General features: G+C 42.0%; 1 protein-coding gene and 1 pseudogene across 4 annotated transcripts in view; both read left to right on the top strand.

The window, feature by feature from the left end:
- Positions 1-20,192, top strand: part of Dmxl2 (Dmx like 2) — a 142,746-nt gene that overhangs the window by 107,278 nt on the left and 15,276 nt on the right. For 2 of the 4 annotated variants that reach the window (XM_032910107.1, XM_032910105.1), the window contains exons 26-33: positions 600-676; positions 2,286-2,413; positions 5,034-5,282; positions 12,096-12,274; positions 15,841-15,971; positions 16,837-16,922; positions 17,286-17,487; positions 18,342-18,459. In XM_032910107.1, coding sequence (XP_032765998.1) covers positions 600-676; positions 2,286-2,413; positions 5,034-5,282; positions 12,096-12,274; positions 15,841-15,971; positions 16,837-16,922; positions 17,286-17,487; positions 18,342-18,459 — 1,170 coding nt within the window. Of the gene's footprint in view, positions 1-599; positions 677-2,282; positions 2,414-5,033; positions 5,283-12,095; positions 12,275-15,840; positions 15,972-16,836; positions 16,923-17,285; positions 17,488-18,341; positions 18,460-20,192 lie in introns of all 4 variants that reach the window. The other 2 variants (XM_032910106.1, XM_032910103.1) reach the window with 1 other exon arrangement.
- Positions 7,049-9,457, top strand: LOC116907130 (annotated as a pseudogene).

Genomic DNA, 20,192 nt, shown 5'->3' with positions numbered 1-20,192 from the left:
TGAATTTTACAAAATTTATGAGTCTGAAAGTGTTGATTTGAGTGGAGTTTTAAGATGTTTTTTAAAATATTGTATGTTAAAATTTTTAAACTTTGTAAACACATTTTTATGACTCTCCTTTGCCTGTGAATACTAACTGAATTATTATATTATATTCTGGAATATAAGCCACTTCACAGAGTGCTGGATTTACTTTTTAGACAGCCATTGGTATTGATAATATTGAATCTGGCAGAGCTTCATAAGCAACTCTTAAGAGCTCCGAAAATTCTCTGTTGGCTTCAGTTTTCCTTTCTATGTTACTGTATAAGTTGGTTGTTGTAGCATAGGATGAGCCCCCTCATATGAACGCTGGTCTTTGTTCAGGGCTGGTAAATGTCAGGCTTAGCAAGTATGTATGTGATAAAGCCATGTCTGAATCCATCAGCTTTGTTATAAAGATAAGCGAGTTATTCTAAGAGTTTCAAGGTAGGATTATGGTGTATAGGACCCAGTTTTATTTATGCTATTGCTAGTCTGCTCAGTGTTTTCTAACGTTAGGATGTTGCTGTGGTGTGGAATGTTAGTACAAACCGTAACTGTGGCTGTTTTGATTTTAGGTGCACACACTTCATTCACTAGCAGCATCACTTTCTGCATCAATTTACCAAGCGTTATGTGACAGCCATAGCTACAGGTAAAAAACACCCCACACAGTTTAATACAGCAGAACGTTCAACTGCTCCACAATTTTATTAGGTTTCTATTTTTTAGGGCTGGAAATAATTCCCCAGTATAAATGACATGTGTACTTTAATGGGTTAAATAGACCATAAAGTAATAATTATTTGGTTAATTTAGTTGTCATCCAGTAACAAGAACTATAGAGCAATAGTGTGAGTGGTCCTAATTACTGTCTTTTATTTCCTTCAAAGAAAATATTATTGCCCAAAATATTTTACACTAGAGGTTTTCTAGTCCTTCCCTATTAGAAATTACTTTTTAAAAATTAGATTAGCTTCTACATGTTTTGCTGATTTTCAGTTGAAATTAAAATAAACCTGAAAATAGTTAAATATGCTTAACATTTAGCTTATACTGTGTGTGTAGAAGTCCATTGATAGAATGATTTTTGTTGGTTTGTCATGCAGTACTGAGAGAAGTTGTAGGTCACTTTACTTGGTGTGCACACATGTTCCACCCCACTTCACCCCCAACCTGAGCTGTACATTCCCAGACCTGAGCTTTTTGAGATAGCAAATTGGCCAAGCCACCTGGAACTCACCCCGTAGCTCAGGCAGGCCTTGAGCTTGTGATCCTCCTGTCTCAGCTTCCTGAGTAGCTAGGATCACAGATCTGCACTACTGTGCCAGCTAAGCGACATTCATTAAAACGGTGCCTTGAGTTTTTGTAAATATCAAACTTCCTGCATCTGTTTATACTTTACATTTTAATATCTAGGATAGTGTAGGTTATGAGAAATGGAATCACTTGGTAGGATGACCTAGATTGAAATGAAGTACATTGATAAGTGAAAAAATTTAATAGACTTTATCTACATGAGTATATGTCTAGACTTTTTAAACAAAGGTAGCTGCCTCATGGGACATGTGACATTAAACTCTGATTTTACCCTAATTAACCCACTTAAATGACTCCTAAGATTTGAAATTATGAGTAAGGAAGAAAGTTTGATCTAGTTGACACGGCCATTAGTGGCTATTGCTTTCTGTCAGTCACTGCTGGTTAAAATGGCACCAAATGCGATGTTGCCTTCAAGTGTGCGCTTTAGGCTCAGCTCGGACTTCTCTGCTGCCAGCTCTACCCTCTGCTTGTCTGGTTCCTCCATTTCACAAAGCTCTTTAGAGGAGGCCGCCAGTTTGGAGGGGCAGCGGTGTTAGATCTGGCTATTTGTCAGACGTAACTGCCTAGCTTCAGGCTCCCAGTCTGAGTGTCCGGCTAAGCGTAAGCAGCTCTGCAGAGGTAGGGCTTAGAAGTAACTGGGGTCCAGATGGGTCTTGTCTACCGTGTCTTCTGCCGACAGTAACCTCCAACTTTAAAAGGTGAGCTCAGATAGAACTATTGTAAGATATTAGGCTTCTGAAAAACATTAAAATAATCTGCCCAGGGTAGTAAAACCTGGCACGTTACTTTACATTTGAGATTAATTTCAAGAACATTCTAAAATAAGCTTTCGTTACAAAAATGAACTCAGTCATAAAAACTTACAGTTTTTATGTGATTTATGTGATGTATACTGTTGACTGCCTTTGCCCCCGTGGTAACTGAGCCTGTGTTTTTAGCAGTCAGACGGATGGAAATCAGTTCACAGGAATGGCTTATCAAGGGCTTCTTCTAAGTGATCGACGGCGACTCAGGACAGAAAGCATTGAAGAGCACGCAACCCCCAACTCTGCTCCTGCTCAGTGGCCTGGTGAGGAGTTCAGTGGCATTGTGTGGTGATGGGGTGGTTTTTCTCTTTCAGATCCTTTGTAATGAAAAGGCACTATATGAACTTATTTGGTGTGTGTGTGTGTGTGTGTGTGTGTGTGTGTGTGTGTGTGTGTGTGTGTGTGTAGGTCTCATATGCCTTGGCAGACATGGAGTAAGAGGCACACTCTGGGTAGTCAGTTATCTCTTTCCACCTTGTGGGTGTTGGGGATTAACATTAGGTTGTCAAGTTTGGCAGTAAGGATCTTTCCCCTGCAGCATTTCACTAGCCCTGGGATTTAAAAGTGTGTGTGTGTGTGTGTGTGTGTGTGTGTGTGTGTGTGTGTGTGTGTGTCTGAGTGGGTGTGTGTGCATGTGCATGTGTCTGTCTGTCAGTGGGTGTGTGTGTGCGTGTGTATGTGTGTGTGCGCGCGCGTGCATGTGCGTGTGTTTGTCTGTCTGTGTCTCTGTGTGTGTGTGTGTGTGTGTATGTGTGTGTGTGTCTGAGTGTCTGTGTAATAGAGCGTAGAAGACAACCTTGATTGTTGGTCTTGATCATCCCCCTTCTTTGAGGCATGGTCTCTTGTTTGCTATCGCAGAACTTATAGGGCATTTCTTAGTCCTGCTCTCACTTGGTTGCAAGAGCACTAGGGTTATAGATATGCTTCCAGTCCTGTCTTTATGTAAGTTCTGGGGTCTCAAAAGCCCACACTGACTCAGTCTCACACTGTCTCTGCCTGCAACTTGTGGATCAGATGTGAGCTGTCAGTTCCTGCTACAGTACCTGCTTGCTGCTGACATGATGTATATGGACTAACCCTCTGAGCTGTAGGCAAGCCCTCAGTCATTGCCTTTTTAAATTAGCTGTCTTGGCCATGTGTCGCTTCACTGCAGAACAGCAGTAACTAAGATACATCTCTTTTCTAAGATAAGGTCTTACGGTAGAGCTCTAGCTGGCTTTGAACTTACAGTGATCCTCCTACTTTTGAGATTGCTGGAATGCACCACCACACCTGGCCTCTTTGTTTACTTTCTATGTATATGTATATCTAAAGGTTTTTTTATCAAGTATTTGAGATAGTTGTAGGCAAGTATTCCTTTCCATTTAAATATTTGTGTTTTTGCATAAGGACATGTTCTCAGATGTAAGCAGAATGGTTGCCAAATTTAACATTTCTGTGATGATAGAGTATATTGTCTTCTAGTTGAGATGCCTTTTAAATTTCAGTAACCACATTGATGCTTCTTTTATGAGCCATGACATTTAACTGTGATAGTGCCATTCATCTCCTTGAAAGCTAACTGAAGTTTCTTTTTCCCATGCTCTTTCTCTTTCCTTCCTTTTGTCCTTCCTCACTTCCATTGTTTCTTTCTTCCTTTGTTCTGTTTTGAGGGTTTTGAAATAGTCTTGCTAGGCATCATAACTCAGGCTGGCCCTGGTTCCTGACTACTGGACTCTATACATACTGAAGGAGCAATGTGTGTCTGACTCCTTGTCTTTCCCAACCTTGACACTTTTGAAGATTATGTACTTGTTGGTCAGTTTGAAAGAATTCTCCTCAATTTGGGCCTTTCTAATTAATTTCTTTTCATAATGTTATATTCAGGTTATATATTTTTGACAGAGAAATCATGAAATGTTCCCTTTTCATTGTAAAGTATCTAAATGTACCTGCTGTCAGCTGTTGTTAGTTATAAGGGTGATTGCTTGCTTGGTGACATGATTACTTTTCCTTTAAGAAGTCACTACTTTTCTTCCTTCATAGTGAATTGGTAACATTTGAAGTAACAAAGTCTCCGTTTTGAACAACAGTGCTGATCCTGTCTGAGTCAGATAAGACTGTGGAGTGACTGTATGGGGACTTTCTAATTCTGCTCTCCTTTACCATTGTATAAGTGAGGCCACTGTTGCAGTGAAGGGACACTGTGACCATGGCAACTCTTACAAAGGAAAACACTTAATTGGGGCTGGCTTATGGTTCAAAGGTTTAGTTCATTATTGTCATGGCAGAGAGCATGGCAGAGTGCAGGTAGACATGGTGTGGGGGAGGTATCTCAGGCCTACATCCAGATTGACAGGCAGTAGGAGGAGAGCAACACCGATTGGGCCTGCCTTGGGCTTCTGAAACCCTAAGCACCACCCCCAGTGACACACTTCCTTCAACAAGGAACCAACACTTCCTAATAGTGCCACTCCGTATGCGTCTATGGGGCCATTTTCATTCAAATGACTCTGGAGTAGGAATGCTACTGGAGGAAGAGCTTTTCCTTCTCTTCCTTTAGTCTGTAACTGACCTACTTTAGTGCTTTAGGTAGCTCTGACTTCATACTATAGATTTTAATCCATTCTCCTAATTATTTGATATCTACATTATGAAAATGCTATTGCATAGGGAATAGGTTACTTAGTTAACTGTAGATAAAAGATGCTTCTTTTTCTTTCGTACCTTATACTGATGTTTTTTTTTTGTTTTTTTTTTTTTTTTTGTTTTTTGGTTCTTTTTTTTTCGGAGCTGGGGACCGAACCCAGGGCCTTGCGCTTCCTAGGTAAGCGCTCTACCACTGAGCTAAATCCCCAGCCCCTATACTGATGTTTTTATGATTGATATTCTCTGCTCTTACAGGTGTGAGCTCACTCATTAATCTCTTGAGTTCTGCCCAAGATGAAGACCAGCCAAGATTAAATGTTCTGCTGTGTGAAGCTGTTGTTGCTGTTTACCTAAGCTTACTGATACATGCTCTTGCCACAAATTCCTCCAATGAGTTGTTTCGGCTTGCAGCCCACCCGTTAAATAATCGAATGTGGGCTGCTGTTTTTGGAGGGGGCGTGAAACTTGTTGTGAAGCCTCGGAGACAATCAGAAAGTATTGCAGGTAAGATGATACAAATACTGTGTGTAAATGTAGTAACTCCCAATGTCAGAATAAGATTTATAATGTTTTAGCTATTTATCTTAAGAATATAATAATTCTTTTTAGGATAATAAACAGCTAAACACATTAGAATAAAACTAGAATTTTTTACTTTTCTTTTTATAGAGGTAATATTTTTGAGGTTGGCAAATCAGGACATGTTTGAAAAGAATAAAAAAATAAATAGAAAAAGTAACAGTATAAGGGGGTATTATAGATAAAATGAAGTCATTAAAGATTTGAGAAAGTTCCCAAAATTGTCATAGTAGTTGGCCTCAGATTAAGCTTATTCAGTAATGTGAATGATAGCTGTTTCATACATACAGGGGTTACAAATTCAGGGGTGTGTGTGTGTGTGTGTGTGTGTGTGTGTGTGTGTGTGTGTGTGTGTGTGTGTGTGTGTGTGTGTGTGTGTGTGTGTGTGTGTGTCCGTCCTCTTTATGGGCAAGAATAGAAATGACTGGTAGTATTCAGACAAGGGCTAAGTGACACAAAGAGTTTAGAGGACACCTGTCTACCTTTGTCCTCAATGATTGAGGCAAACAAGCTTCCAGGGTAAGGCACAGTAATGTGATCTCACCAATTCCTGTTGCTTCTGCTCTCCTTTAACCTGACCTAATTAAAATACATTTTACAGTTTAAAGTTTTTCTCCCAAATCACTTTTTTTTTGTTCATGGTAGTTTTGAAATATTTCCTTCAGTGCTGAGGACCAAATGCTATGCTTTGTGCATATCAGGCAAGTGTTTTCCCGCTGAGCTACATCCCTTCCCTCTCTGTATGTGGTAATGCTGTCTGTTCATTAACTCATCCCTGGTTAGAACATTTGAGAAAGTGTGCACTCACTCAGCCGCTAAGTCTGCCAGGCAATGTTCTAGTCTTTGATGGTGTGGGAAGAACAAGATAAACAGGAGCAGGAGAGAGGGGGCGAGGGATGGGAATGGGCCAGGTCAGTTAGGCTGTGTGCTTTTGATGAGCTGGTATCCGCAGATCTCTAGGGAGGTCTGTGATCCCACCACACAGAGGCCCATAGTTGAGCACTCTAGGCAGACGGAAGGAACAATTAGCAAAGGGAAGACTGAATTTCTTCTCTAGGAAGCCACCAGAGTTATCACAAATAGGAGGAGGGGTGTTCAAGAGGAGGTTAGAGGAATAACTGGGGACAAGGCCATTTAGTTTTGTGGATCACAGACTTTAGCTGATGCTCTAAGGAAAGAGAAAATGATGGAGGGTTTTAAGTAATAAAAAGCTCAGGTTTTCTAAAGAGCCATTTTAGCTACATTGTGGAGAATCCACTATGCCATAGAATAAAAGGAGAGAAAGGATGCTTTTATGAGATAATGGTAGGTCACCATCAAGCATAAGTGGATAATAACCCATGCTCAATGCAAGAAGCCCTAATTAAACTCATTGGGTTGCACAAAACACATAAACAAAAAGACATGAAGCCAGGTATGGTGAATCACGCCTCTCATCTCAGCAGTTGGGAGTCAGAGGCAGGCAAAGCTATGCTTCCGAGGCCAGTTTGGTCTGTACAGGAAGCTCCAAGCCAGTCAGGGGTACATAGTGAGATCTTCTCACAAAGAGTAAGACGTGAAAGCAGAAGAGGTCTGATCAGAAAGAGGAAGAACATCATCAGAGTGATGTCATCAGAGTGACATCATCAGAGTGTAGGGGACAAGGACAGGAGTGGAGGGTGAACTCATCACTGTACATCGTATCCATGTCTGAAAATGTCATAGTGAAGCCCACTGGTATATCTAATACACATTTCTAAATGAAGAACTACACGAATAGTGTGATGTTCACATCCAGTCGAGTGAGAAATCACCCTAAAACAGAGTGAAGTAGTAATACATGCTGCAGTATGCATGAACCTTGAGACTGTTAGGTCCAAAAACTAGGCATACGCTTGCTGCACTCCATCCCCAAGGGTCACCTCTGTGTGTCATGGATGTCATCGTCCCAGACATAGCAGTCAGTACAAGAGCGGAGATCTGATGAGCTCTTCTCCATGTGTGTCAGCAATGGCCCCTTCATCACGAGCAGCTTGGCCTCAGCAGCCAATGGAAACAATAGCAAGAAGTTCAAAGGTGACAACAGAAGCACAGGAGTTCCTTCCAGAGTCGTCCACATCCACAAACCACCTAGTGATGTCACTGAGGGCAAAGTCATCTCTCTGGGGCTGCCCTTTGGGAAAGTTACCAACCTCCTTATGCTGAAGGGAAGAACCAGGCCTTGATAGAGATGCACACAGAGGAGGCTGCCAGTACTGTGGTTAACTATTATACATTGGTGGCGCCATTGCTTCGTGGACAGCCTGTTGCGCCCACCTCGGCCAGCAAGGAAGATGCAACAAGGTCGGATTCTTCTCAACAGCCTTTATTGCAGGACCACCTTCATTGCTGATACGGGGACCTCGAGCGGCAAAAGCACTCGCCTTATATACACAACAGGCTGAGGCTATGCTAATTGTCCTTCAGGGATTGGCGGAGCATGTATCACCCCACCATCACCCCTGCTACTTGTCCTCCAAGGATTGGCGGAGCATAAATCGCCTCATTAGCATGGTACCGCCTTGGCCAGACTGATGCCAGGTGCAAAACCCGCACACGCGCAGTATTGCTGTGTCACAGGAGGACGCTGGATCACCTCATTATCCTACAGCTTCCCTGGCAAGGGGACAAGCCTGCAAGTGCGCATGCGTGATAAGTTGTTTATACAGGTGGGACTGGATGTCGGCGCCATCTTTGCTCCACCGCGACGCTCCCCACAGACAGCCCATCTACATCCAGTCCTCCAACCACAAGGAGTTCAAAACTGACAGCTCGCCCAACCAGGCACATGCCCAGGCAGCCTTGCAGGCTGTGAACTCTGTACAGTCTGGAAACCTGGCCTTGGCAGCCTTGGCTGCTGTGGTGGATGCAAGAATGGCAAAGGCAGGCCCGAGCCCAGTGCTCAGGACCGCTGTGGAGAAACTTTTCTACCCAGTGACCCTGGATGTGCTGCACCAGATCTTCTCTAAGATTGGCACAGTCCTGAAGATCATCACGTTCACCAAGAACAACCAGTTCCAGGCACTGCTGCTGTATGCTGATCCTGTGAGCGCCAGCATGCCAGGATGTCCCTGGATAGCCAGAACGTCTACAATGCCTGCTGCATACTGCACATTGACTTCTCTAAGCTCACCACTCTCAACATCAAATACAACAGTGACAAGAGCAGAGATTACACTCGACCTAACCTGCCCTCTGGAGACAGCCAGCCTTCACTGGACCAGACCATGGCAGTAGCCTTCGGTGTGCCCGGCATAATGTCAACCTCTCCGTATGCAGGAGCTGGGTTTCCTCCCACCTTTGCCATCCCTTAGGCTGCAGGCTTCTCTGTCCCTAATGTCCATGGAGCCCTGGTGGTCCTAGCCATACCCTCTGCTACTGCAGCTGGCTGCATTGCCATCCCAGGGCTGGCAGGGGCTGGGAATTCCATCCTTTTGGTTATCAATCAGAACCCTAAGAAGGTCACACCCTGAAGCCTCTTTATTCTCTTCATGTCTACAGTGATGTGCAATGGGTAAAGATTCTGTTCAATAAGAAGGAGAATGCACTTGTGCAGATGGCAGATGGCAGCCAGGCCCAGCTGGTCATGAGCCACCTGAATGGGCACAAGCTGCATGGGAAGTCAGTGCTCATCACGCTGTCAAAGCATCAGTGTGCAGTTGCCTTGTGAGGGCTGGGAGGGCCAGGGACTGACCAGGGACTGTGGCAGCCCACCACTGCACTGCTTCAAGAAACCAGGCTCCAAGAACTTCCAGAACATCTTTCCACCCTCAGCTACCCTGCACCTCCCCAACAACCTGCCCTCTGTCGGAGGATGACCTCAAGAGCCTCTTCTCTAGCAGTAGTAGTGTGGTCAAAGGCTTCAGATTCTTCCAGAAGGACCGTAAGATGGCACCGATCCAGATGGGCTCTGTGGAGGAGGCAGTGCAGGTGCTGGTTGAGCTGCACAACCATTACCTGGGCGAGAACCACCACCTGCAAGGGTCCTTTTCCAGGTCCACTATCTAGGTGCCCGTGGGCCTGAGACAGCTTCCACCATTCCAGAAAAGCCACTGTAAAAAGCAGCCGGAGTGACCTTACAGACCAGAGATTTTATTTTTTCAAATAAAGATCAGTTTAACTGCTTTTTAAAAAAAAAAAAAAATCAAACCTAGCCCACTTTACTGTGGCAGGAAATGGCTTGGGCCACAGAGGTCCAGTCCTGGGCCTGAGGCCACAACGGTGACCTGAACACACTGCTTTCTGTGCCTTACAAAACCAACATGCCTCATGGCTGCACACACACCCTCTAAGGCCACCAGCTGTCTCTAGACCTGCAGGTGAGGCAGGTGGCCTATACCTAGGCTTCCAGTGCTGTGTAAGAGCTGGGGCCACTCCTCTACACCCTTAGAATCAGGTGACATGATTCTTCCATGTCCCTGGTCAGCCCAGAGGGCCCAGGTCCCTCAGCTGCTGAGCCTCATGTGACCTTCCTATTCCGTGTGGTGACAGACACCTGTGCCTAGCAATCTTTCCACTTGGCCAAATTCCTGAATCTTTTCCGTTTATATGCAAGAGATAGAGTTTTTAAGTAAGTTTGTATAGCAGTGATATAATTGTCTATATTTACTGTAAGCGTCTGCATCCCCTGCACTCCTTCCCTCCAGTGATCAGGTGGGCCCAGGCCAGGGCTGGAGAAGAAGCTCTGAGACTTGTGGGTTTCTACCTTCAAGTTTTGGACCAAAGTTCTGTTTTCTGCCCACTTTTGACTATGCCCAATTGAGGGGCTGACCTCTAGGCCTTAATTTCCCCCTGGATGCCTACCTCCATCCTAGCCTGTTTCTATGGGAGGTGTTCCCTGCACTTCTGTGAAAGGCTTGGAAGAATGTAAATATTTATGATTTTATACCTGTGGGACTGAGGCGGTGCAGCATTTTTTTTTTTTTTTTTTTGTTCTTTTTTTCGGGAGCTGGGGACCGGTGGTGCAGCATTTTTTGATGGTGACAGATGTGGTAATGACTACAGGCTCAGTATTGTCCCGGGGCCAGGCCTGGCCACATCTACCCCATCCCAGATGGTGTCTTTTGGGGAGTGTGGAATTTCCATTAAAGCAGCTTTATAACCTTTGCCAAAACAAAACAAAACAAAGACCAAAAAGCTAGGCGTACAGTGTATGATCTGCTCATGTGACATAGCTAGAACAGACAGAGGGTCCACCTGTAATGACAGTGCATTTGAACGGGTTGAGGTGGTTACTGCACATCATTTTAAATGCAGTAAACACCACTGAGCTTTACACAGTTTTTAATCTCATAAATTTTGACTTAATTTTAAAAGATTTAATTTTGTATAAGCAGCTGAAAGTTGGTCACGCTCTGGATGAACTTTGAGAACATTGCTATTGGATTTGTTCTGTTTGTGGCTCTTTCGTATTCAAATAGTTCTTAAATTATTTTGATATTTCTTTATGTATCTCTTTAGGTATAATCCTGCCTCTGGTTTTTACCATTCACCATACTAGTTCATACCTTTCTCATACCATCTTCTACACCCCTCTTAAGGGACCAAACAAAGGATTCCTCACGTGGGACTAACTTAAGATGCTTTAAAGAGAACTGCCCAGCTTCAGGCCCACAGACTGGTCCTGGTCTGACTCTGCAGGTTGTCTTTTTACCACTCCCATGATGGAGGGCAGCGCTTTACCCCTCACTTACACAGACTCCTTTGGCCACTTGTTCTGGTCGCCTTTTTTCTTTCCTGTTGTGCTTCTACCATTTATTTTTAAGAATTTATTTATTTATGTTACATGTACACTGTCAATTTCTTCAAGTACACCAGAAGAGGGCATCAGATCCCATTACAGATGGTTGTGAGCCACTATGTGGTTGCTGGGAATTGAACTCAGGACCTCTGGAAGAACAGTCAGTGCTCTTAACCACTGAGCTATCTCTCCAACAATGTGCTTCTGCCTATTTAAAAGACATTATGTATACCCTGCATTGTACACGGAATCAGGAGCTTTGTTTTGTTTTGTTTGTTTGAGACAGGGTCTCACTATGTAACTCTGGCTATCCTGGAACTCATTGAAGACCAGGCTAGCCTTGAACTCAGATCTACCTGCCTCTGAGTACTGGCTTCAAACTTAGAGAGCCAACTGCCTCTGCTCCCAAATGTTGAAACTAATGGTGTTCTTCACTATACCCGGCTCTGGAACCATAGTCTGAAAGAGTCACTCAGTCTTACAGTTTTACTCTTGTAAATACAGAGTGTACCATTTCTTTAGTGTATCTTTAGGGATAAGTGTGTGTGTGTGTGTGTGTGTGTGTGTGTGTGTGTGTGTGTGTGTGAGTGTGCACATGCCTGCACACATGCCTACAGGTGCCTTTAGAATCTAGTAGTGGATGTCACATTCCCCAGGAGCTGGACTTTGTGAGCTGCCTGAAATTGGTTTTGGGAATCAAATTTTGTTGGTTCTGTGGTAAGTGCTATTAACTGGTAAGCCATCTCCTCAGCTCTTCTTAATTAGTCTTATAGGAATTACTTCCACCCACAGTCTGGTTAAGTAACTTCATGGGATGATGCCCACCTGCTTCTTTCCATGTCTCTTGCTGTGGAGCATTGACTAACACACAGTAACCAGGAATGGCTAGAAGTCCTATGTAAAGACTCCGTCTAGAACAAAGAGGAGGGTCACAAGAAAGGTGAAGTAAAAACACTAATTCGACCTTACATCTCATTTAGCGCCTCCTGTTGCTTCTGAAGACATAGATAAACACCGAAGGAGGTTTAACATGAGAATGCTGGTACCCGGGAGGCCTGTAAAAGATGCTACCCCACCCCCAGTGCCTGCAGAAAGACCATCTTACAAGGAAAAATTTATTCCTCCAGAACTCAGTATGTGGGATTACTTCGTTGCAAAGGTAAGGGGTGTGATGCATGCAGGCTTAAATGTGTCTGCTTTATTGACTTTTGTGTGTGTTACATCCAAATGATGGAACGGCTTTTGATCCAGTCACCTCACTTTAGACATTTAATCTTCAAATCCACAAACTGAATAGACCTAGAAAATTTAGTGATTATCAAATGATAATAGATGAGAAATTAAAGTCCTCTGGGACTTAGGTATAAACCAGAAGTCAACTGACTAACATATCATTAGCTTCATTATTTTATTTTGAATGATGGGGATTCATGTGTTCTGTAACCTTTTCCTGTTGATGATCAGCAGTTATCTTGGTCGGCATGGATTTAGAAGAGGATTAATCAGGCTGTGGTAAGGCGCCATGATATCTCTGTTACTCCATAGCAGAGAGTTGTCTGAGGATCAGCGTACTCGTGGTGACTCCTTCCCTGATGCCCCTTCTCATACTGTATTCGTGCATGCAGATATGACATTGCTCCTACCCTGTGCAGGAGCCTACCCTGTGCAGGAGAGTCCATCGCTTGCTGCTGCTGCTTCTTCTTTCGTGTGAGCTAACACTGTAGTCCTTGCTGTACATAAGACTTCCTGTCTTAGTGTTCTTGTTTGCTTGTTTGGTTTTTGAGACAGGGTCTCACTATGTAGCCCTGGATGTCTTGGAAATCACTATGTAGACCAGGCTGGCCTTGGTTTCAGATCTGCCTGCCTCTGCCATCTGAGGCATAGGATCAAGGGTATGCATCACTACACCCCACTTTTCTTAGAGTTATTGAAGCACTAAACCTACTGTTTTTGTAGACTATGCTGTGTTTTGAAATAGTTTTTGAGGCATTGATGTGTAAAATTTTTGGTTATTTAGTGATCTGTAAAGTATACCACAGAATGGCGATGTCAGCATCACATAGGAACTTGTGAGAAATGCAGTCTCTGGAGTCCCATCTTTCTTATTAAAGATTTCTTCTTGACATTTGGAAAGCCAATGACATCATTAATATAAATGATGACAATATAAAGATTTGTAAATGGTAATATGCCAACTTATTTCCATCTTAAATGTTTTCTCATGACTAAAGTCAAAAAATTAAAAAATGCGAAAATATATTAAGAAAAAATAAACCAGGAAAAGTGGAGCACTCAAAAAGTAGAGGCAGGAAAGTTATAAATTTGAGACCAGCTTGTGTTAAGAAGAATAGGATTATTATTTAAAATATGTATAGAATTGTTACATGTAGTTTTATGTTTTCCTTTTAGAATTAACACTGTAAGGCAAAGAATTACTATAACTTCAAAAACATATAGCTAGCCGGGTGTGGTACACTCCTTTAATACCAACACTCCAGAGGCAGAGGCAGGCAGATGCCTGTGAGTTTGAGACCAGCCTGGTCTTTTATGTAGCCACTTCTAGGTCAGTCAGAGATGCACAGAGAGATCTGTTCTCAAAAACAAAACATACAGTTATCATTAATTTTTTTCTATTATGGAAAACTTCAAGCACATACAAGAGGAAAAATAATTTCTAAATTCTTCTCTACTGTCTAGCTTCAAAAATTGTCAACTCAGTGGATGATCATTTCATTTTACCTTTATTTACAGTTGAGTGGCTGAAGCACGTGCAGACCTCACGAGATTTCATTCCCAAGTACTGAGTGGTTTGGGAGGCCGGGTCCTGCTGTAGCCTTGTGTAGGCTGGCATTGACCTTGCCTCAGCACTCCTGCCCCTCATAAATGTCGTCTACCCACTCACATGCATGCTCCCACGTTAAATAAATACATTTAAAGTATTGTAAAGCTAGATTTGGTGGCATATCTGTAATCCTAGCACTGGTCCCAGGGATGTGGGCACAGGAGGGTAGCAGTTTGAAGTCACCCTGTGCTGTCCTTAAAAAACAAACAACAAAAGAGCAGATTTTTTAAAAAGGTGTGCACCCACTCACCCAGCTTTTTTTAAAAATTGAAAAATTATGTGTTTAGGTGTTTTGTCTGCATGTACGCCTGTGTACCACACCAGTGTAGTGTAATGTAGTGTCCAAGGAAGCGGGAAAAGGTGTTGGGTGTACTGGAGATGGCATCGCAGGTAGTTGTGAGACGCTATGTAGGAGCCGGGAGTCAGGCCTGGTCCTCTGGAAGAGTGGCTGTACTCTCGAGCAGTGCCTTTCCTTTCTATGTTAATGTTTTTATATAGTTGGGTCTGCAAGTTAGGATCCAACATAGGATTCATACATCTCAATTAGCTGCTGTGTCTTAGTCTGTCTTTGGTGGGGTGTTGGAGGAGGGTCTTACATAGACTGTGTGGTTTGTTTCCAGCTGAGTGGGTCATAGGATATGGCAATTGGGACACTTCTTCAGTGACACCTATCCAAGGGTCACCAAAGTGCTCCTTTTTTTTTTTTTAATATATATATAACTACCAGGTATAGGGAGGAAAGGAAGTTCTTGACTGGTGCCTGGGTAGAGGTGTGATGGAGAAATAGGACAAGAGAGGAATCAGAGAGAAGTGATGACATTAGAGCCCTTCAAACAGAAGGAATGATTCCATCCTTCCAGGAACAGGCATAAGTTAATAGAGTAGCTTAACATTATAAGACCTATGTAGAAAACCAGGAAGATACAGAACAAAGGACATTTTACAATGTCTTTTGGTAAGTTCACAGGAGAATCTATTCTTTGGGCTCTCTGTCTCTCAGCTAGATTACACAAATTTCACTTGCAGGCCTTTGATAGCCATTGGAGTGGCTGCAGGCACAGTCACAGGAAGTATCCACCAGATGATTTCTAAAGCCCTGGAGTTTGGTCACATCTTCTGTCCTCAGAGAAACTGCTTTGGAATCCCTTCATGGTTACCACATTCTATAAGAAATTTTGAAGTGTTCCACTTATTTTGAGTGAGCAACTGCATGTTATGGGGAAAGGTTATCAGGGTACCCTTTCGGGCTTCTTAGTCTTAAATATTTATGAGCAGACTCAAAAGGCAGGCGGAGGACAATTTTGGTAGTGCTTATAGAAGGAAAACCCCAGGACAGACAAGCTATAGCTCTTGCTAGCTGCTTGTACATAGGAGATAGAGAGGGGCACTGTTTGAGGTGAGCATGGAGGCCAACCGTGTGGCTGTTTGTCTGCCACAGGGAGGCAGGGACTCTGGAGAGAGAATTAGGAAGCCCAGAATACAAGACAAAGCATACTTGGGCTCTGACCTGCCTGTAGCGGAAAGAGACACAGGAGAAGACAAAACAGGAAATAGTATAGCTCTTTACTCTTTTGTAGGTTTTAAGAATAGAATCTGGTCTTTAGAATAGAGTGAGGGGCAGACTTCAGCTTTCTTTATATAGTTCTTGTATTGAATCTAAGACAGCTTTCCTTTGGTAACCTTGACTTTTGTACATCTAGGACCTGCAAAAGAAAATTTGCTCAGATTGATACAATTTACTATATTCCATTTTAAATGAGAATAAAACTGTATGTTTAAATAATCTAGTAATGTTTAAAATATGTTTTAAATATGTACTGTATAAAGTCTGTATTTAATATGTTATCATATACATTTACCAACGGCTTTGTCTCCTGTTGCAGCCTTTTCTCCCTCTGTCTGACAGCGGTGTCATATATGATTCTGATGAGAGTGTTCACAGTGATGATGAAGAAGATGATGCCTTTTTTTCAGACACACAAATTCAGGAGCATCAAGATCCTAATTCTTATAGGTAAGTGAGCCCCCACCCTCTTTTGCCTTCTTTTTCAGGAAAAACAACAACAACAACAACAACATAATGTTAGTTAGAACTCTTTGTGGTTGGATGAGGAACTCACACATTTAATTCCAGCAGAGGTGGGCAGGGAATGCTCTGTTCATTGTAGGTCAGCTTGGTCTGTAAAACAAATCAAAATTAAAAACAGAGACAGAGTTTTACTATGTATTCCTGGCTGGCCTAGAACTTGCTATATAGATCAGGCTGGTTTCAAACTCCACATACCTTTGCCTCCCAAGTGCTGGTATTAAAGGCATTTGCCACCGTACTGCCTCTCAGGGTTGTTTGTTTGTTTTAATATTACCATGAATCTGTAAAATGTGATATATTTTCAAGTTAGGAATTTTTTACCTTTCAGGTAAGTTTCTAGACTAGCTTCCATAAAAATTATAAAACTAGCAGTTTATTGAAGAAAAAAATGTAACTTATACTTTTGGAATTAACACATCAATAAATGATATGATATGCTTTTTAGACTCTATGTGACAGTATGAGAAATGTTTTTCTACTAGATAATTTTTATATATTCTAAATGTGATATATTATTAAAGTTTCCTTCCTTCCATTTTTTTCTTTTTAGACAGGGTCTCTACATAGCCTTGGCTGTCCTGGAACTCTCTATATAAACCAGGGTGTCTTTGAACTCAAGAGATCCATCTGTCAAAAGATTCACTTTTGTGTAATAAGTCATAGGCAGCTTTTCTGAGCTGGGCCCCACAGTGGGTAGGGGGCGTGACTGCTCTTTTCCCATGATTCTCTTTCTAGGTTGATAAGTGTGCTTTTGTTTGTTTGTTTGTTTGTTTGTTCTTTTCCCAAACAGCTGGGCTCTTCTGCATTTGACGATGGTTAAGCTGGCACTTCACAATATCAAGAACTTTTTTCCTATCGCTGGGCTGGAGTTCTCTGGTGAGCTTGGGATTTGAAAGTCAGTGTTGTTAAAGATGATCAATTGCTATCAAGTTAATGTTTAAAATCTTTGTAGAAGGCCATTTAGTATTTTTAAATGCTGCTTTAGGTATTTTAGAACGTCTTCTCTATTACCTGCTCCCATCTGTGCTTTGGCTTTGATAAAGCACTACAGGCTTGCCGAGCAGACGGGAAGAATGTGAATCTAGAACAGGAAAGCTGCACATCTTCTCTCTGCTCGTTTTAGTGTCTTCCATTTTGTTGAAAGTATTAAGACTAAGATTAAGAACATTATTTTAGAAGTCTGGCTCTAAGAGTTTAGACTCTGCAGGCGTGTAGTGACTTGATTTTCTTACTCTCTAGAGCTCCCTGTGACATCACCACTAGGAATCGCTGTCATTAAAAACTTGGAGAACTGGGAGCAGATTCTGCAGGAGAAAATGGATCACTTTGAAGGTCCGCCCCCTAACTATGTCAACACATACCCAACTGACCTCTCAGTGGGAGCTGGGCCAGCTATTCTCCGAAATAAAGCAATGTTAGAGCCTGAAAATACTCCATTCAAGTAAGTGCTTCTTAGAATCCTGATGATAATATAGCTTGGTCTAACTTTTTTAGGAAACAGTTTGACAGAGCATGCTAGTAGCCTCCAGAATAGTCTTACATTTATTATTAACGAGATTATCAATTACATTCATAATTAGGGAAATAGTCCTTTATTTTCGCCTATGTCTTTTACTCTTGGGGGAGATTTAATAGCAATGTACATATGCAATCATTGTTATTGGTTTTTGTGGATAATTTAATAAAGGAGAAATGAAGGTTTTATTGTTACTTTGATAACACTACCTGCCTAACTCAGCCCTTTGATAATTAGCATGCTTTCAAAAAATAAATAAAATCTGCACAGCAATAAAAAGTTGTTTTTAACTAGTAAACAAAAACATAGAAGTGATTTTCATGGGTCAGTATGTGCTATCTTGAGATACACAATGCATAATGTTAAAATTGGAGTAAGCGTGTGGCTGCTTGTTTTGTTTTGAAGGAACCAGCTATGTTTAGGAATAGTGTTCACAAGCTTGTAGGACCAAGCTGACAGCCTTAAGTAATTGGAAATACTGTCATTTTCTTTATATCCATCAAATGTGCTTTTACTATCTGGAAAGCCTAAAGTGTAATTTAAAAAGAAAATAATGAATCAGTTGATATTTATCTCCCCCAGTTCATTTAGTGTCATTGGAAAATTGATTACTAGGCCCAGCAGTTATTTTCAGGAAAGCTAAAATTAAGAGTGAAATAAATCATAAGTTTGTGTGCTGACAGCTGTGTTCTTTGAATGAATTTGGAGCATTTAAAGCAAGTGTCTGTAAACGCTGTGTTTACTGTGAGCTGATTGGTTTGCCAACCCTCATTTCATAGGTCCCGAGACTCGTCTGCACTTCCAGTCAAACGACTCTGGCATTTCCTTGTCAAACAGGAAGTTCTTCAAGAGACATTTATTAGATACATTTTCACTAAGAAGAGAAAGCAGAGTGAGGTATTGTTTCTATTGTAATTTTCCTCAGTCTTTTCTTAACATACTGAATTTTAGTATTTGACTTATTTTGAAATTTTATTTTGGATAGGACTTCTTCTATGTTATGTTTTACACATCTGAATAGTAGCCATTAAGCTGTGGAGAGCTTTTATGAAACTTCATATTTCTATTTCATGGCAATGAAGCAGTGTAGGTTCCACGGTAAATTGCATGTTCAGGTGACACTTGGTAATCCCCTGTCAGACAGTCAGTCACCTACAGTAACTTTGCAGTAAGTGGTTTCAGGAACCTACCATATGACATGATCTGACCCTCTAAATATGTAATGTAAATTACAACATAGCCCTTTAAGACTGTAATTTACCTTTAATTTGTAAATGAACAAGTTTGGTTTTGTTTTTATTTTTTGTTTATAATTGAAGAGGTTTTCTGATCCCCAGGAAATGAAGTTAAGGTGGTTCTCAACCTTCTGACGTGGGTGCTGGGAGGGAACTTGAGTCTTCTGCCGCGGCAGTGTGAACTTCTGACTGCTGAGTCATCCCTCCAACATCAGTGAGCAGTGTTTGAACAACACATTTAAGAAAATTTCAAAAGAATAAACTACAGAAATACTAAAAGCAAGATAAAGGATGGAGACTAAAGAATCGAGGCTCAGGTTTAGTCTTGCATGCTGACTTAGAAGCCAGTGTTAGCATTGCGTGTGTGAGTTAAGAATCAGGGCTGTAAGTGCTGGCAAGAGATCTTTTCCTTAGAAGACATTTTATTCAGCACTTCAGTGAGGCAGTGGGCAGACTGCAGAACATGCAGAACAGTTTCAGACGGTTAATGGCTTGGCAAGCACAGTCTGAGAGGAGAAAAATGAATTGTAGTTCACCTAGAAAGGTGGAAATGGAGAGGGACCATCTATATGAGGCAACTTCCCAAGGTCAGGTGTAGAACTGCTGAGCCTTTTCCCATGCCTAGGGCAGCAGCAGCTACAACCCTCATTCTTGTTCAGTCGTTGTCTGTGCACCTGGATGGTACTATCTTAGTTGGGAGTTCTATTCCTGCACAAACATCGTGACCAAGAAGCAAGTTGGGGAGGAAAGGGTTTAGTCAGCTTACACTTCCACATTGTTATTCATCACCAGAGGAAGTCAGGACTGGAACTCACGCAGGGCAGGAGCTGATGTAGAGGCCTTGGAGAGATGTTACTGGCTTGCTGCCCAGGGATGGCACCACCCACAAGAGACCCTCTCTCCTTGATCACTAATTGAGAAAATGCCTTATAGCTGGACCTCAAGGAGGCATGTCTTAAAGGGATGCTTTTCACTGTGATAACTCCAGCATGTGTTAAGTTGATACACAAACCCAGCCAGTACAGGTACCTATGGCCGGTCCTTAAGAACAGCTTTGTGTTTTATCTGTGTGTTTAAGGATAGAAAGAAGGAGATGTAGTGAATCCTTTGAGTTCCAGTGAACCTCTAATGGTGCTGAAATTACTGATACAGTATTTGTTAGGGAACTCAAGAGGTACACTGCTTGCATTCTAGTGGTGACTTGTTGCTTCTCTACAGTGTGGGAATCTAAGAAATGGCTGTAAAATGAAAGATGATTGCTCAATTATGAGTTACTCACAAAAGCCAAATCTTGGAAGGGCTACATTTCCTGAATGTTTAGTTCTTTAAATCATAAAACTTACAGTTTATAAAAACTGTATTTTAATTCTTAGTAAGGTTTGTAGCACACAGATC

This window comes from Rattus rattus, chromosome 8, assembly GCF_011064425.1.
Source record: "Rattus rattus isolate New Zealand chromosome 8, Rrattus_CSIRO_v1, whole genome shotgun sequence".
Classification (NCBI taxonomy): Eukaryota; Metazoa; Chordata; class Mammalia; order Rodentia; family Muridae; genus Rattus; species Rattus rattus.
The sequence above is the reverse complement of the archived record's forward strand: the minus strand, read 5'-3'. Positions and strand labels throughout refer to the sequence as shown.